Source organism: Echiichthys vipera, assembly GCF_963691815.1.
Source record: "Echiichthys vipera genome assembly, chromosome: 11".
Classification (NCBI taxonomy): Eukaryota; Metazoa; Chordata; class Actinopteri; order Perciformes; family Trachinidae; genus Echiichthys; species Echiichthys vipera.
The window spans coordinates 8859945-8876941 of NC_139836.1; the positions used below are offsets into that span (position 1 = coordinate 8859945).

General features: G+C 40.3%; 1 protein-coding gene across 1 annotated transcript in view; it reads right to left on the minus strand.

The window, feature by feature from the left end:
• cfap46 (cilia and flagella associated protein 46) overlaps positions 1-16997 on the minus strand; it is a gene marked incomplete at both ends in the record, with an annotated part of 66953 nt that overhangs the window by 26675 nt on the left and 23281 nt on the right. Inside the window, 19 exons of the mRNA XM_083923204.1 lie at positions 29-167; positions 5964-6146; positions 6465-6571; positions 6676-6876; positions 7200-7349; positions 8657-8717; positions 8797-8895; positions 9388-9536; positions 9901-10062; positions 10447-10569; positions 10682-10896; positions 11597-11750; positions 12075-12258; positions 12345-12480; positions 13441-13513; positions 14687-14852; positions 14946-15077; positions 15490-15671; positions 16592-16702. Of these exons, the coding sequence (XP_083779330.1) occupies positions 29-167; positions 5964-6146; positions 6465-6571; positions 6676-6876; positions 7200-7349; positions 8657-8717; positions 8797-8895; positions 9388-9536; positions 9901-10062; positions 10447-10569; positions 10682-10896; positions 11597-11750; positions 12075-12258; positions 12345-12480; positions 13441-13513; positions 14687-14852; positions 14946-15077; positions 15490-15671; positions 16592-16702 (2727 nt within the window). The remainder of the gene's footprint in view (positions 1-28; positions 168-5963; positions 6147-6464; positions 6572-6675; positions 6877-7199; positions 7350-8656; positions 8718-8796; positions 8896-9387; positions 9537-9900; positions 10063-10446; positions 10570-10681; positions 10897-11596; positions 11751-12074; positions 12259-12344; positions 12481-13440; positions 13514-14686; positions 14853-14945; positions 15078-15489; positions 15672-16591; positions 16703-16997) is intronic.

Below are 16997 nucleotides of genomic sequence, written 5' to 3' on the forward strand. Positions count from 1 at the left end.
TATTTCCACAGAAAATGCATGCACATACCTCCTCCTGTGAGGGGAGCAGCCTCTGAGCATTCAGCGCCACATGTTCTTGCTGTGTAACAGCTAGCTGCATTTGGGAGAGGCCATCGAGCAGGAATCGTTGTTTGTCTTCCGTGTAAGTAGTATGGTTGGCCAGGATTCTGTAGAACAACATTGTTAAAGGTGAACAAAGTGTGTGAGTGAGACAACACATTTTCCTGAGTCAAATAGAGCATGTGAGGGTTCTCAGGAAGAGAAGAACCACTTTTATGAAACCATTTGTGCTTATTTATTAGATCATTTATTTGCAAAAGGGACAATGTACAGTATGTTAATTAACATTAACAAAGTTAACTAAAATAAAACATACACTAAGACAAACGTAATGTAAAAATATTATGTTCACCATAGTTTCATCATTGTTGCTTGCCAATTTATTGAGACATTCTTATACAGCAACATACAGTACAGTTCAGTAGTTGTTGGAAAATGTGTATTCAGCAACAGCTGCATCAGGGTCTCTCTGCTGGTCCATGCCCACTATTATCCTCTGTTGTAGCGACAGTGTAACATCACCTAATGTAGTATTTATATAACTCTAATGAGACTGACTCATATTAATCATGGAAATTGCTCTGATGGCCTGCCATTGACAGCCATATAATAAATGTTTTGTAATTGTTTGGGTTACTAAATAAGAATGCTGACACTGCTGAGTTCAAGAGCTGAAGCTCCACAGTAGCATTTTATTTTAACTCTTTGATTACATTTATGTGAATGAAACATGTCCACAAACAGGGATGAATAATTATAACGATATACAGCAATTTTAGGGGTGTTTGGTGAATACAACTTGGAAAAAATGACAGAGAAAAGTAAGAGAGAACATGAATAGGAATAAGAATATGTTCTTGCATGATGGGTGTAGCTAGGTGGAATAGTAGTAATATAATTCTTAGGTTTAATTTGTATGTATTGAATTATTTTACTTATATTTATTCACACCGGTCTTCGTGCCAGTAAGACAGCCTGGACTGCAGCATAACACCCAGGTTGCTTGCAGTCCACTGCATTTCTTATGAAGAATAGGATGGTGTAGCCCGTATACTGCTGACAAACACCAATGCATATGGAGCAGAACAACAGGGGGGAAGAGATGAACATGGCATGAAGCATGCAAGTCACACTCCCAACCTGGCACATTTCAATGGACAAGAGAATGAAGGCATCAAAGGAGAGAATGTCCATCAAAAAGTGCATCCAGGACTGACCTAAGTGGAGGTACAAGCTGTTTTTCAATTAAATTCAATTGAAAGCACTGTATTCACCCCCACGGGGCAATTTAAAAGGGTGTATTACAGTAGCTTTAAAAATTAACAAACATTAGCAGCACACATACCGCACAATCACACAACACACACCGCACAACAACATTCAACACATAGCAAAAGTTTTTAAAGTGCTTCCTTGGTACTTCAGTTCAAAGTGCATGTAAAGGTAATTCCATGAGTCAGTGATCAGCATTAACAAGCTGGACAATCCTGGGGATGAAGGTTGCCTTTCTCCTCTGTGTCCGGCAACCCGGACAGCAGAGTCTGCGTCCTGAGGGGAGCCACTCAAACACAGGAAACAGGATGTGGGAGGGGTCCTGAAGAATATTGCGTGATAACTTTACAGTCTGTTGGTCGCATAGGTGGTTAGCACTGTCGCCTCACAGCAAGAGGGTTCCTGGTTCGAATCCCGGCTGGGGCCCTTCTGTGTGGAGTTTGCATGTTCTCCCCGTGTTTGCGTGGGTTCTCCTTGTATTCTCCGGCTTCCTCCCACGGTCCAAAGACATGCACGTGTTAGGTTAATTGATGACTCTAAATTGCCCGTAGGTTCTAATGTGAGTGTGAATGGTTGTTTGTCACTATGCGCCCTGTAATAGACTGGCGTACTGTCCAGGCTGTAGTGTACCTCGCCTGTACCCCATTGTCAGCTGGGATCGATAAGGACAAGCGGTTGAAGATGGATGGATAGATGGATGGATGGATGGACGGATAGGGCAGTGAGAGTTTGGACGGGCTGCTCGATGATTTTTGGAGCAAACCTTGACCACATTCAACAGGCAGTTTCTGTTTCTGTTCGTACTGGCCGATTTCAATTGTAGCTACACATGGAACGATTATGTGTATGCAGGCAAGTCATGTGGCCCTGGAAAGGAACTGAGTTATGAGTCAGTGATGTCCCTCATGGACTTCAATTGTCTGGACTGTCTGTCTTGTCTTTGTAGATAACTCTTTTTCAGGACCTTTTGAAAATTAAGATTGGGGCTTGTGGTACCATTCACTTTAACAGTGTTGCTTTCCCTAAGACCAGGGCTGGGGTAATTCTTGGGGCACCATTTGGTGCTTTCCCTGAAGTGGATGGATATCGGAGAGGTTGCCATGTTGTCCACCAGCCATAAGGCCTTCAATGGTGATACAGCCCAAAGGAGAGTGAAGACATGTGGGAAGAGGGTGCAGGGCTTCAGGGCTTTCTAATGCTCTCATTGGGCACTGCAGTGTAATCCACACGACCAAGAAGTGGTACCAGACTTCTTACTTCCACTTCATAGACATTGCTTGGGTGAATGCTTACAATTCCCTATCAGCAGTGCCAGAGAACCAAATAGTATTATGTCAACACCAATTATAAAATCTTGAATAGCGAGTGTATTGTCCTCCATGAATCAACACTGCATGTTCTCAGACAGGAATAGGTAAACACCTTCCTCATCATCTAGCTGTCCCACTGTGGGTGTGGTCCAAAGCCCTGTTTGCACTTGAAGGTGCATCTACTAAAGAACTAACAAAATTACTTTATGTTTGCTTCCAAGATATAACCACAAATAAGACAAATATTTAAACAGTCCTAAAAAGGATGAATCATTATTGAAAGGAAAATATCAACAGTAATCTATTCAAACTTCTGCTGACCAAAAAAAAACTTGTATTTGACTAATTGTTTACTGAATTTTGAATATTATTGTGACTTAATTATTATTGTGAGTTAATTGGTGTTTAAACAAATAGTTACTGTAGCCACCACACAAACGTAATGTCATCACACTATCTGAGAAAAGGAAAGTTCGCACACTGATATGATGCAATGTGACACTACAGGTAGTAGAGAACTGTTACCAAGGATGTAGAACAGTCAGTTGCACATCCTGTGATATTCATGAATTAGATGCAATTTAGATAATGCAGAATGCTCTCTTTCCTCATATTCCAATATTAAAACATTTCCCTAAATCATAATTAAACTTAAGTCAGTATATTCTGAAATTCATAAACAAATGGATTACAGTTCAGTTTCGACCCTAATAACACTGATTTCAATATCAAACCAGATACCGTTAATTTTACAACAGTTCTGGAAAGCATTCTTCAACCAATCAATAATCCCACATCTTCCGTTTCTTGATATCCTATTGTGATGTTAAATTGCTTTGTTAAATACCAACATTGCCAACATTGTTCTGTAAACTTAATACTAGGTAACATTATAACACCTAGTTCCAATGAAAGAGCTGCAGTGTTTCCCACTGAATTAGATTGGATTTGTGGAGGTAGGTGGCCGAAGGTACACATACAGACCTTAAAGGAACATTATCGCAAATACAGCAGTAATAGCTAGGTAGGGGGGAGCCATAATTAAGAAAATCTGCAACAGTGTTGTGTCCGTATAAGGAGGTGCGACGTCAGCATGACTGGCAGTTGAGAGGTCGAGAAGGGCCGCGCGCTCAGGAGCTCCACGGTCACCAAGGTCTGCAGCTAAAAAGCAGACCGACAAGAAAAGCCTGCACCAGGACATTTCTTCTAATCTACGGGTAAATCGCTTCTCATGGCAGTGCTAATGCTAATGTAGCAGTGTGGCTGCTTAAAGTCACTGAATCACTCGGTAGAACACTTTATCTCCACGTCCCTGTGTCTTTCTTTAGCTGTCCTCTCAGCGTTATCAACGCGTTAACGCAAAAATGATTATTGTTATATATAACGTGCGATTAACACGGGCCACTCCGAAGTTTTGGAAAACAGAGAGGCTGCTTCTCTCCAGACGTGTGTGTCTGTGTTAGTTACAGTTACTGCAACGCTCCCGTCCCCCGGATATTTCTGCAGCTGGATTTACATGAATCGGTCTGAGACATGGCTCTATGGGTCGGATGCATATCCAATGATAGAGTAGGAGTGACACACACTTGTTTGGCGGCAGTGGCTCAGTCCATAGGTGACTTGGCTGGGAACTGGAGGGTCGCTGGTTCGAGTCCCTATGTGGACCATGAATGGAGCGTGGACTGGTGGCTGGAGAGGTGCCAGTTCATCTCCTGGGCACTGCCGAGGTGCAGTGCCAAGGCACCAAACCCCCAACTGCTCGGGGCCGGCCACTGGCAGCCCCCTCGCTCTAACATCTCTCCATTAATTGCATGTATATAGAATGTGTGTGTATTTCGGGCCTGTGTGTGTGTAAAATGAAAATGAATAATAGAGTGAAAATTGAATTTCCCCATTGCGGGACAGATAAAGGAATTCTTCTTCCCAGAGCAGCAAATCACTGTCGTTATTTGCTGCTCTGTGTGCCCTGAATTGCCCCCCGGGGACAAATAAAGTTTTTTGAATTTGAATTTGAATTCTTCTTGTTTATGTCTGATATGCTCAAATGGCTCTATCTAGTGGACAGATTAAGAAATTGGATTTGCGTTAATGCTCCTTAAAACCTTAAATTACCGGTTTAAGCAACTCAAAATCAGCCAGTGCAAACCCCAGTGCTATGGGTCTGATGAATAAGTAAACTTTACTAGCTTAATGCTTCATTCAAACACTGTCACAGCATAGAAAAGCACAATGCTATTGACTTCCACGGTTGTAGATGTGTCTGAGTTCATTTCCTGCTGCAGTCAAGGAAACTCTACAAGAAGGACTGACTTTGGTGCCAGTTCTATTGAAGTTAATGGGGTGGGCATGGCATGTCCCACTATAACCCATCATATCTGTGTTGTTTCACCTTTGACTGAAACATGCTTCCACAAAATAAACACATTCCTCGATGTTGACTAATGTTTTATTTTATTGTTTGTTTTCCTTGTTATTTGTCTCCAAACAGACAGTGGCTTTGCTGCAGCAGCTGCATATAGCTCGGATGCTACATCATTATGCTCATTTCTGTCATATGCAGTCATGCATTTTTTATCTTATATATTGCCTCTACATGTAACTTATCTGATTTAACATTCTGTGAATTTTATTTGACCTGTATTCTTACATCTAACTCGTATATATTTGATAGAGTTTATTGCTTATGGTTTATAGGTTTTTTTGTACTTTCTGTACTTTATTTATCTAAGAGTTTATTGGTTATCCAATACTGTATTTTTTATACCTCCCTTTTGTTTTGTTAGCTGCTGGAAACTTAATTTCCTTGCGGGAGTCATTGCAAAAGATCAATAAAGAGAAGTCTAAGTCATGATACATGACAAAACGCAGGCTCTATCAATAATAGATCATATTATTGATAGAGCCTGCTAACTTTAGCTCTCCTGAATATTTATAAATATAATTTATTTCATGGTTAGTTATTGATAACAAAGATGCTTTACTACACTCAAATAAATGTAGAATTTGACTGCTTTCCTTGTTGCAGGGTTTTTAAATGACATCAGCTGACAGGAAGTGAAGAAGGAAGTGTGGTTGACGTGGTGAGAGAGTAGTGATGATTTCCATAGTTCCGGCATAAATCATGTCTTAGTGTTATTTTAATATGACTTAAACAAGGACAAACCTCTCAACGAAACCTCATACATGCATTTCAGCATTACAGTTCTTCTGTTACAATATTTTCCGTTTGGATTCCCTAAGCAAGTGAAAATTCCCCAAAAAGATAGACATTATCAAGCTAAAAAAAAATTCCAGGTCTGTAGTAACCCCAGATTGACTTACCTCAGACCGTGTGCATACACGACATGTGCCTCTGCTGCGTGTTCTCTATACCCCAGTTTAGTGAAACCACTGACACACTCTCTGAGTGTGTCACAGGCGGCCATTAGCCTCTGGACAACCTCAGTGCTGAGTCTCTCTCCAGGATCACCACCACCAAGGGCACGTGTACATTCAATGGCGCCTCTGGGACACAACACAACACATTTAATCATGATTATATGCAAAACCATTAAAGTCACAACTTATGAGTGTGTGTGTGTGGCTAAGCATTTGAAATATGACGGTTACATACTGAAAGAAGTTTACTTTTGTTTGAGTTAAATATGCATATTCTAGTCTATTCATGACACATTGAGACAGTAATTACTGATGCTTATTGTGTAAATTATTTTCACTCAAACTGGTTAGTGCACCTTGAAAATGACAACACAGTACTAAAGGTCATCTTTACCAGGATAAATGATACATTCAGCAGGTTTGACTACATAAGTTTGGGGTTACCTCATCTCTAAGGAGGTGATCAAAAAGGTGACTTCTGGGACTCTGTCGACCCGATGCTGCAGAACCAGCTTCAGAAACCCACAGCCTTGTTTTATAATCCGATCAGCCTGTGAGTGAAAAATGGCATGATGGGAAAGTATTCACTCCAAAAGCTAAGTGCCATCAAACTAATTGTTTTGCAAAGCGCTGTTAAAAGTTAGTGATTTCATACCTTGGTGTGTGCATCTTGGTCTGCCTGGCCCACTATAGCTCTGACCTTGGTGAGGGTGAGCTGGTACCAGAACTCCTCATCCCCACCCAGGGCTTGGGCTTTGTCCAGCAGGATCAAAGCCTGGGCATAGTTCTTCTCGTCACAAGCCAGAATGGCCAGACTGAGCAAACATCTAGCCATTGCTTTCTGGTCCCCAAGCTCCTGAACAGAGGGAAATTGAAACAGAGTTATAATGGAGTAAGACATTTCCATAACTATAATTGTAGCTGTAAATAATTCTAATAGTTCAGTGAGCATAAATTATCTGTCAATAGTAGGAGGATCAGCGTCAACAATATATTGTAGGTTCACATTTACCTTCACATATCTAGAGAGTATTTGTCAACATTGCAGATGTATAAAAGGTTCAGTCCGGTATGAAGAGATAGTAAAACAATGCTGTTTTTAAAAATGTAATATGAGCAAGGCTGATTGGTCAGATTCTGTCACTGAGTCTGACACTGTGGTCTTCTGTTTCAACTCACCTTAGCCACAAAGTGGGCCTCTGCCAGGAGCTCCCTGGCTGGTTGACAGAGCCCCATACTGAGGCAAACCTCAGCTTTGTCAAGCCAGATGTTCTGAGCGCACACATCCATATTCTGTGGCCCAGACCCAGCCTTTTCATCTGTCATTTTCTGAAAAATCACAGAGATATAGGATGATCATGAGGACACTTCTTTCTAAATTGACTCATACTGTAAACGGATAATGATTTTTAAAACTGCCAACTTATTTACAGTTTGGACAAGACATCCTGTATGCACACACACCATCCACAATTAAGCCACATACATATTGGAACTGCAAACGCACACACGCACGCACACCAATGTGAAAAAAAATGGGTGCAACAGAAAAAAAAGCCTTCCTCATGTACCTTTTTTAGTATAGGGTTTAGTGTTTATAGTTAATGAGAACAAGCCTGAGAATTTCAATATGAAACTCACACTATTAATAGGCTGAATGACTATGGATGGAGAAGTATAAGACAAGTTATAACAAGGCTGTGCCATCAGTGTGTGACTGTACATCTGAATGATTAGGTTAGCCAGGTGGCACCTTGCATTGCAGCCTCTTCCATCATTGCATTAATTTGTGTGTGTATGTATGTGGCATGTACTTGAAAGCACTTGAGCGGTCGGAAGACTATATAACATGCTTTACGATATAAATATGTCCATAACCAGTAATAATTATAATAAAAATCTATCTCATCATCTCATATAGCTAACTTAAGAGTTAACGCTCATTCCAGGTTTATGATCATAAGCCTGATGTATTAATCACTGTCCATCCGTACCGTGCCCAGGCACGCTTCACGGCTAAAATCTAGTTCGTTTGACCACGAGCGTGGGCACATGCACGAGCATGAGGCCTACGGCGGTTCTGACGTCATTTTATGTGCGCCTGTTCGGACATAGAAAAAAGAAGGACGGACCATGCGCGGACATTTAAAACAATAGCAGCGACAGGTTCACGGTGTGATGTGGAGGTGGAGTGTTTACTGCAGATTTGGTCAGATGAAAATATTCAAAAACAGTCGGACAAGACGCACAAAAACTCTGAGGTCTATGGAAAGATTTGTAAACAAAGCGACGTATCGCGATGACGTCAATCAATGCGTGTGACGTGTTACGGCGTGATGAGGTATAGGCAGCAAGAAGCATTAATGCGAGGCCCAGGCAGTGTGAGTACAAACGGGCCTGGCCCGCGGGGGGAGAGGGAGGGGGGGGACAAGTACCCTAAAGCACGGGGCACGGTACGGATGGACAGTGTGAGTGCGCCCTTAGTGTTACATTATAAAAGTACTAATTACAGAATCACACATTAGTGTGACCAACTTCCACTCATCCTCTTGTAAATCAAATGGTCATTTCTTTGACTTGTAACCCGTAATAAATGTGGACCAAAATAACATAGATATTTATTTAATGACAAGCACCTGATTGTTAGCTTTGTGAAGGCTTCTCTTCTCCTTTAAAAGAGCAATCACTTTGTGGCACCTGGAGACATGAACATTATGTCACAGGTCATTAAAGAAAAATTAGCAAACATTTAATCTTTATAGCTGAGTTGACATACCCTATCTGTTCTTGTTCTTGGATTCTACTCAGATACAGGAGCTTCTCTTGATACGGTGAATGTGTCTCCAATCCCAGCTGACAACAGGTCCTCACAATTCTAGGGGGAAAAAGGAAAACAACAAACATACAAGTCACTACAAAAAAATAATTATTGAGTATTAAAAGGATTTCTGAAAGTAACTTGTGCTGCCACAAGTTGATGCTCATCAGTTCCCCAGTTTTTCTGTGCTTTCCTGGGTTTTGACAGTTTAAATAAATCAGCCTTTTGAGAGCTGAGTTTAATCAAATCATTTATCATCTTTTTAATTCCATGCATTGTTCTTCTTTATCAAAACCTGGCGTCTAGATAACCCACAATGCAATTGGACTGCCGACAGTCTGGTTGGAGGTTGGGAGTGTTATGTTAGTAGCAGCTAAAGAAGCCTGGAGCCATTAGCCTCAAGCAGAGATTGAGGAGCGGGCAGCACTTGAGGCAATTTATCAGATTTTGCACACAAAAGGTTTTATACACATTTCTCCCATTTGCAGTACTACTGAGCTATAAACTGATCTGTAAATCTGTGGAGTTTTTAATTATCAGCGTTCTTACCTAAGGCGGTAGAGGTCAGAGAGGCTCCGCCTATCCAAAAGGTCATGAGCAATGGTCTCAGCTAGATGCATTATGGGTAGGGTCAGGTAGCTGAGTGAGAGTAAGTGAAGCTCTTTTTCCAGCAAGTTGAGATAAAAGAGGCTTTGAGTCTATAGCCAAACAAACAAAGGAAAAATATTGTAATAAAAAGTAGATTCTAATGGGGATACCAAATATTATCCAGGGTTTTTTATTAGATGGTTTGTATCATTTCCTAATTAATTAAATCCAATCTTATCACATAAATAATTCCACCCTTTCCCTTCTCCTTTGTAATTGCAACACATTGAAATCAGAATACTAAGGGCAAATGACAGCTTCAAGCAACACTGATACTAAATGAATGCTTTGGGGAGCCTTCAGCAGATACATTCCCTCCTCTGTTAAAAACAAGACTGAAATCAGAGACAATACCATAGACGGGAGAGGGTTATGACACTGAGATAAATATGAATGAGAGGTATGTAGTCTTGCCTGCTTTGTAATACTGTGTGTATTGATACAGTGGGGGTTACTGTTTGTTCTGAAGATCTGCCTGGCCTGCTCAGGACAGATGTAGCGAGCCCAGTCCTTTGGGGTGGAAGGAAGCGCCTGATCCAAGACAACAGGTTTAGTTCTCTCTTCTGCAGGGGTAGGCTGCTCAAATAGATTAGACACAGAATTGATATGATGTTATTAGTACAACTAATATAATAACAACAATATGTGTACTGCTCTAAGCAATTCATGTAAATAATATGCACATCTTCAGTATTGTGTGGTGTAGTATCATGTGGTGACTTGCTAGTTTAATTTTCATTAAAAAAATGTTGAACCCATTATGAACATAATAAAAGTTATATGACAGCATTATCTCTTCCATCATACAGACAGAGAGGATGAATTACAGCTGCCAGTTATTAAGTTAAGTAACAGCATTGTTTTTTAAAAGTAAATACCTAGTACTGTATGTTACACACTCTACTAGAAACCAGATAATTCAACAAAATGATAAATAAAAATTTGAGCTATAGCACTTACATCTTTCCCTTTTTTGCCTTTGCTCTTGTCTTTGCCTTTTTTGGATCCAGCAGAGGGAGGAGGCAGCGATGGCTGGCTCTTTGCCATCTCATTGGAAATCTCACAACCCACTGCCATGGACACCTGCAGTGAAGCGCATCTTCCATACTCAGCGTAGACATAATTTGTATTTGTATTTGCCTCATCCACATTGTCAAATTGAGTGATAGGGCAATGCTGTGGTAAAGTACAGTACCTGCCATATTTCAAGTACAAAGACGTAGGCTCTGAGCAGGTTAAGCTGGTGTTCAGGTGAAGTCTTGTCTGCCATGACAGCGAGCAGAGTGTGTGCCCGTACCAAGCTGTCAAGGCGCTTCACCTCCTTCAGATTCGACAAACTTTGTGTCAACAGCGAGCCCTGTACTCCCACCAAGGGCTCACATTTCAAATCCCTTTTTTTGGAATCATCCTCTAGGAGAAAGAGAACACAAAACATTAGTTTAACAGGAAACAAGGCATATGAATGATAATATGTGAATATAATAAACAGCATAATTTCCATTACTTAACAACTACAAATAATGTCAATAATAGAGAGGCAAATATCTCTGTAATTAGTTTCCACTTCTTTTATTTGAGTGTTCAATTTGTCTCTCAGGGAGTATTAAGCAGGCCTCACAGCAGGAACCTAGAAATTCTTCTCATAGCAGTCTTTTAAATATTACTAAGCCATTCTCAGTGGTATAGGACTCACATGGGATGTTAAGAAAGCAGTGTCTTTGTCTGGTCAGTTCCCTTTCTTCTGAATAATAAAGTATTTGCTTGGTTTATTGTTTATACAGGGTAACAATTGAAATCAAAGTACAACAATGAATTCCATTGCTGATGCAACTATCAAAAAGCTGTGACAGATCAGATGTTACTGTATTCCCCTTAGACTAACAGATTAAAACTTCAGGGATTTTCTCAAAGAACAGTACATGGGTGCATGTGTTCATGTGCAACCATACACAAACTGAATCCACATGGCAAAAGACCCCTGAGATTTCTGAGTTTCATTCCCATGTGCGTCCCTCGAGGGGAATTCTCGAAATACACAGGAGCAACATTAACAAATAAGTCATTTATGAAGTTGTGTCACAATACAACAAGATGAGTCAATGAGTTCTACCTGCTCCTTCTGCCTGTTCAGTTTCCAATTGTAGAAGGATGTCTATGGCCCACTGAACCTGGTGTTGGGCATCGGCTTTGGGGAAGTTGTGACAGTATAGCCACTCTCCAAACTCTAGTAGAAGGCTGACCTTCTGCCAATGCGTCTTTAAACTCTGTTCACAAACAGCATCACAAACACAAAAATATATTTTCTTTTCAATTTTGCCTTTGTTTCTTTGATTCCTCATTATATTTTTAACCTAGATCCAATTAACAGACTCTCCTGTGTTTCATGCCATAGCAACATGCTCATGAAACCCAGTTGCAATGACATAGTGGCACCACATGATGGTGCTACACACAAAATATTGCTTTTGCTCAGTTTAAAATGATGGACTTTATGACTAGAATGTTCCAATATGACAGATTCCAAAACGATCTATCTGCTTGTATCAGGGTTTAATGATGTTAAAACAGTGCAAGAACAGAGGTATTACCGACAGAGAAGTGATGGATTTCTGGTAGTAAGTGAGTTGTTGGGGGATATTGCTAGCACACAGCGCTATCTGGTGCCACATAAATGAACAGCATTGCTCTCCTTCATCTTGTAACTCCTGCATGTCCGTCAGTATACTTTGCCCCAGCCGTGCTTTTACCCGTATTCGGTGTTTCAGCAGAGGTCTGGGGAAACACAGAGAACGATAAGATTTCTTCCTATCTATTTACCTTTCCAGTCCCTCTCATATCCTCCATTTTTTGTTACTCACAGCCGGTGTCTGGTGTGTGGCACGTCTCTAATAGCTTGGTCCAGCAGCTGCAGAGCACTTTCCCAGGCTGTTTTATCAATGTAAATGCGGAGCAACAGATTGTAAATGGATGCTCTCAGGGACAGGTCCTGTTCATCTACTCACAGAGGCACACACATGGATGCACAGAAATGCATATTTAGAGGATTAATCTGTAATATAACGTATTAATGCAATGTAATATCAATGTAGATCTAAGAAATCCAGCTGTTCAAATAGACCATCTACATATAAATGTCAGAGGCTAAACATTATTTGTTGCATCCATTAATAATTCCTGTAGTCTGCCTTTGATGTTAAACACAAATTCACAGTCATGCTGATTTAAAAAACCCATTTAATGTTCCTAAGATCTCAACTGCTCAAGAATTCGAAATTGAAATGGTCACGACATACAGCATTTAGGTATTATTATTGATCAGAACTTGTTATTCAAATCACACATTGTAAAACGTTTGATTCGATTGTTTCTAAGCTGAAACTTAAATTAGGTTTATTTTTAAAAAATAAATCTTTTTCCTCCCTCCAGGCAAGGAAATATTTGATTTCAGCAACTTTTTGAAGTTATTGGATTACAGTGATCTGCTCTTTAAGAATGCACCTGACCAGTGCCTAAAGAAGTTGGATACTGAATATAACTGTGCTTTACGTTTTATTATTGGCTGTGGAAATCTCATACACCACTGTACTCACTGCATGCTGTTGCTAAAGGGACATCCCTCTATGAATGCAGAATTTAGCATTGCTTGGCTTTTGTATTTTAATCTTCCCTTAAAAATCAAAATCAATATGGCCTGTGCTCTCGCAATTTTCTATAGATGATGGTCCCCAAGGTAAGAATACAACTAGGCAAAAACACTTTTAAATACACTGCAGCTTCTGGAGAAGGACACGAAATTCTCAGAACTGATTTTTATGGGGGGGGAATCGCACTGATCAATGTGCTCCAAAATTCTTTACTTAAATTAAATCAGATTTTAGAAAATTATACCTTTTTATGCATTGACTGTAAAAACATTTTCACAGTTAAACCTTGTCAGGGTTCTTTTCCATTCACCTGTTGCTTCATGTTTAGAACTCCCAAGAGACAGTGCTGTCAAGGTCAGCAAGCCTTTAACTTTGCATTGTTTCTGAAGAAAAAAAGACAAAGGGTTAATACTTAAATCTCTTTACAAGGGTGATAGGAGATTGTTGCTGGTAATTGTGGATAGCTGGCCGTACTTAAAGCTCACTGATGTTCTGTATGACAAAAATTGCTATCTGACCTTGCACTGTACATCAGGATGCACCCCACCCCCAGTCTGTAGTCTCTTCCACACCCACAGCTAACAACATTGCTGTATTTCACTTATCTAGCTGAGGTAGTTAAATTTGATGTTCATACTTGGGCATCCCATAAAGAAAAAAAAAATCACATCAAGTCTGTTAAAACGAGACAACGCTGTATTGAATACTTTATTTCCCTATTTATAGTGGGCTGCAGTACTGCTGGACAAGTTGGAAAGTTGGAAAGAACAGCTCAGATGAACATCATACTGAATTCTCACATAAGCTGCCATTACTTAGAGCTCTTGTCCTGTCAGCTGAAAAAAATCAAAAGTGGTGGGAAGGATTTGTCTCATGCTTGGGCTGGGATGGGGCTAGGAAAGGAGCTGTGACATTTGTTTTAACAGAGGGGTAGACAGTGTGTTGCCGTGTTGTTGTATCGCTTCTTCTTAGGAGTTAAGTTGCATGCTTATGCTTTCTAAATATAAGGTAGCTATGGACTGACCTATAATCAGGCCAGGTGCTGAATAACAGATTCAGTGAAGGAGACACTGGATTAAAGCTTCCAATAATTGTCCTGGAAAATACTTCCATTTTAAATATCGCAATTGTATTGCAATCCTGATTTTTTCCTTTTTGCTATTTATATAACTTTTGGGAAACTATTAATTTTTTTGATTATTTGGAGGGTCACTTTGTGTGTGGCTGTTTATTTTTTGTCTGATCACTTGGCTATGACAACATGTCATCAATTCTATGCCTATATGATACAATACAATGTCCGTTGCCATGTTGTCCATTTGCCTGATAAAGAACCTGGAGGGTCCAAACTTAACAGATAAAACTTCAAAGGATTTAGTTTGGCTTTGTTCACTTTAGAACTTAAAGGAAGATTTATGGAAATCTCACTAGAAGTTGAGTTAGTTTCACATAAAAATGTGAACTGGCTCCTGCTTACTCAGCACCAACATAAAAAATTGACAGACTTCATAAAGATCAAAGTGAATGTGGGAATATGGCTAAAGAAGGGTCCATACAGTCGCATGTTTCTTGTTGGTGTGAACCAGAGCAATCACGATCTTCTCCAGGGGCTTTTGGAGCTGCCATCTTTCCTCAGTTATCTGTGTCAGAGGTAGACAAGTGTTCCAGTAATGTCTGGCAGCTGCCAAACACAATGCTGAATTCTTAGCCTTCTCTGCATAGCTATGGAGAAGATAGCAAGCACATATAAGGTAAAACAAATAAAAACATTGAGACCAGATTAAAAGTTCATTTAAAAAGAGCATTAGTCAGCACCTGACACTGGACAGAAGCACATTCAAAGCCTCTCTGTAAGTGTGTATATCTCCATTGGACTCATGGACTAAACTTAAACCCCTTAAACAACCAGCACTGCTCAGCATCTCATTCACCGCAGTCGGGCCATACCTAGGGATATGAGAAAATATATTAGCTGTCAGTCAAAGTATACCAATCACTCAGTCACTCACTTGATCAACCAAAATAAAAAAAACTGACATGTCCTAGAAAAAACTCAGCAACACCATGCAAAATGGAATGATAGGCTTGCTCATTTATATCAACTGCAATACACTAGAAAATGCACAAGATGTCACCTGCTCCTCAGAGAGCTTTGGAAGCAAAAGTCTCAGCCTCTACTAACAGCTACCTGTAGTGCTTTTCCATAATGAAGCAAATAAATTTGTATCAAGTGCAGTCTCTCTTGCCGATTTTTCAGAATTAGAGAATGAACACAGATCTACCTGAGCATTTCTAAAATGATCTTATTGTTTATATGTTATATATATATAATACATTGTCATCAGCCAACTACACTTACAAAACACAGGGCATGGTGTTGAGGCTCTTTACTGCTGATTCTTCCAGCTGCAGAGCGCACTTGGTGCAGCACAACACCAAGCTGTGGTCCTTGGCATGGTGGCAAAAGGCAGCCAGCTGGCACCACACCTGCAACTCCACCACAGCGTCAGTCCAGCTGCATTCAGACGCCATGCTCACCAGCTTTAGGTGAGGAAAGAGAAGAGGAGAGGGGAGGAAAATGGAGGTGGTAAGGAAAAAAGGAGAGGAGGGGTGTGAAAAAAGGGGGTAATTGAAGGAGATAAAACATGAGAAGTGAGAGGGCTAGGAAAGATGGAAGGCAGGCAGGGATGGAATAAAAACAAAGGAGGGTGAACATGGAATGACGGGGTGTTAATTAAGTAATGGAAGCAGGGAATAGAGAAAATTGGGAGGAGTGAAAGATGGAAAGGTAAAAAACGTGATGGAAGACAAAAAGTGGAAAAGAAGAAGCGACTGGCAAGGGAAAAGACAGGAGGCGGTAAGCAGAGGAGTAGTGTAAAAAAAGAAGACAAATTTGGAAAAAAGGAAATGGCATAGAGTAAAGGTGTGACGCAAAAGTAAGAGGCAATCAGGGATGGATATGAAGCTAGCAAAGGAATAAGGAGAGTAATTGGGGGTACACAGAAAATGAAAGATTGGAAGGAATAAGTATTACTGATAAGTGGAAAAGAAAAGGGAGAAGAACAAGGAAAAAGGGGATAGAGAGTGATGGAAAAAAATGGGCAGAAATGATAGAATTCAAAAGACGAGAGCATGAGCAGAATGTAGGAGAAGAAAAAGACGAGAGAAATAGGAAGAAAGGAAGGAGGAGAACTGCAGAGATGTAGACAGATGAGAGACAGAATGAAAGACGATATAGGCGTGGAAGGAGTCTTGAGTGTCAGTCAGGGAGAGGGATTCTCCACAGGTATATCTCATATCAAAGAAATTCTTGATCCAACCAAGGCAGCTACAGTATTTTAAAGACATTGACACATGATGAGATGCAGAGAGGGTCTGAGGGCACTTGGGCCATCTTGGCATCTGTTGTTGCCATCTGGGCAACAGCTACTGTAGGAAAACATGAACAGAGAAGTACATACTGTCGAGAGACTTGGAACAGAGAACTCCATATGCCTCGGGTTCCAATTGCACTGGAGCATCTCCACTCCAACCAGTACACGCGTCATCGCTGACACTTCCTCATTCTCACACTGCAAATGGGGAAGAGAATTTTGCATAATGAGCATGCAGTCCTCTGGTGAATATACCAATATATATATGTCAATCCCTTAAGATTAATTATTTTATAGAAAATGCATACATGCATTACTGTTTGCTTTTAAATTATACATGGACCTGCAGTATTATCATATTGTATGTGTCCCAAATACCGCAGAGATAACCTAGTTGATAATGTATGACTTTCTATTGTGTGGAAAATGAGTTGATGAATGATTTATTGAGATTAGAGGCAAACCCTGTTTGTATTAACACTACATTTCTTAA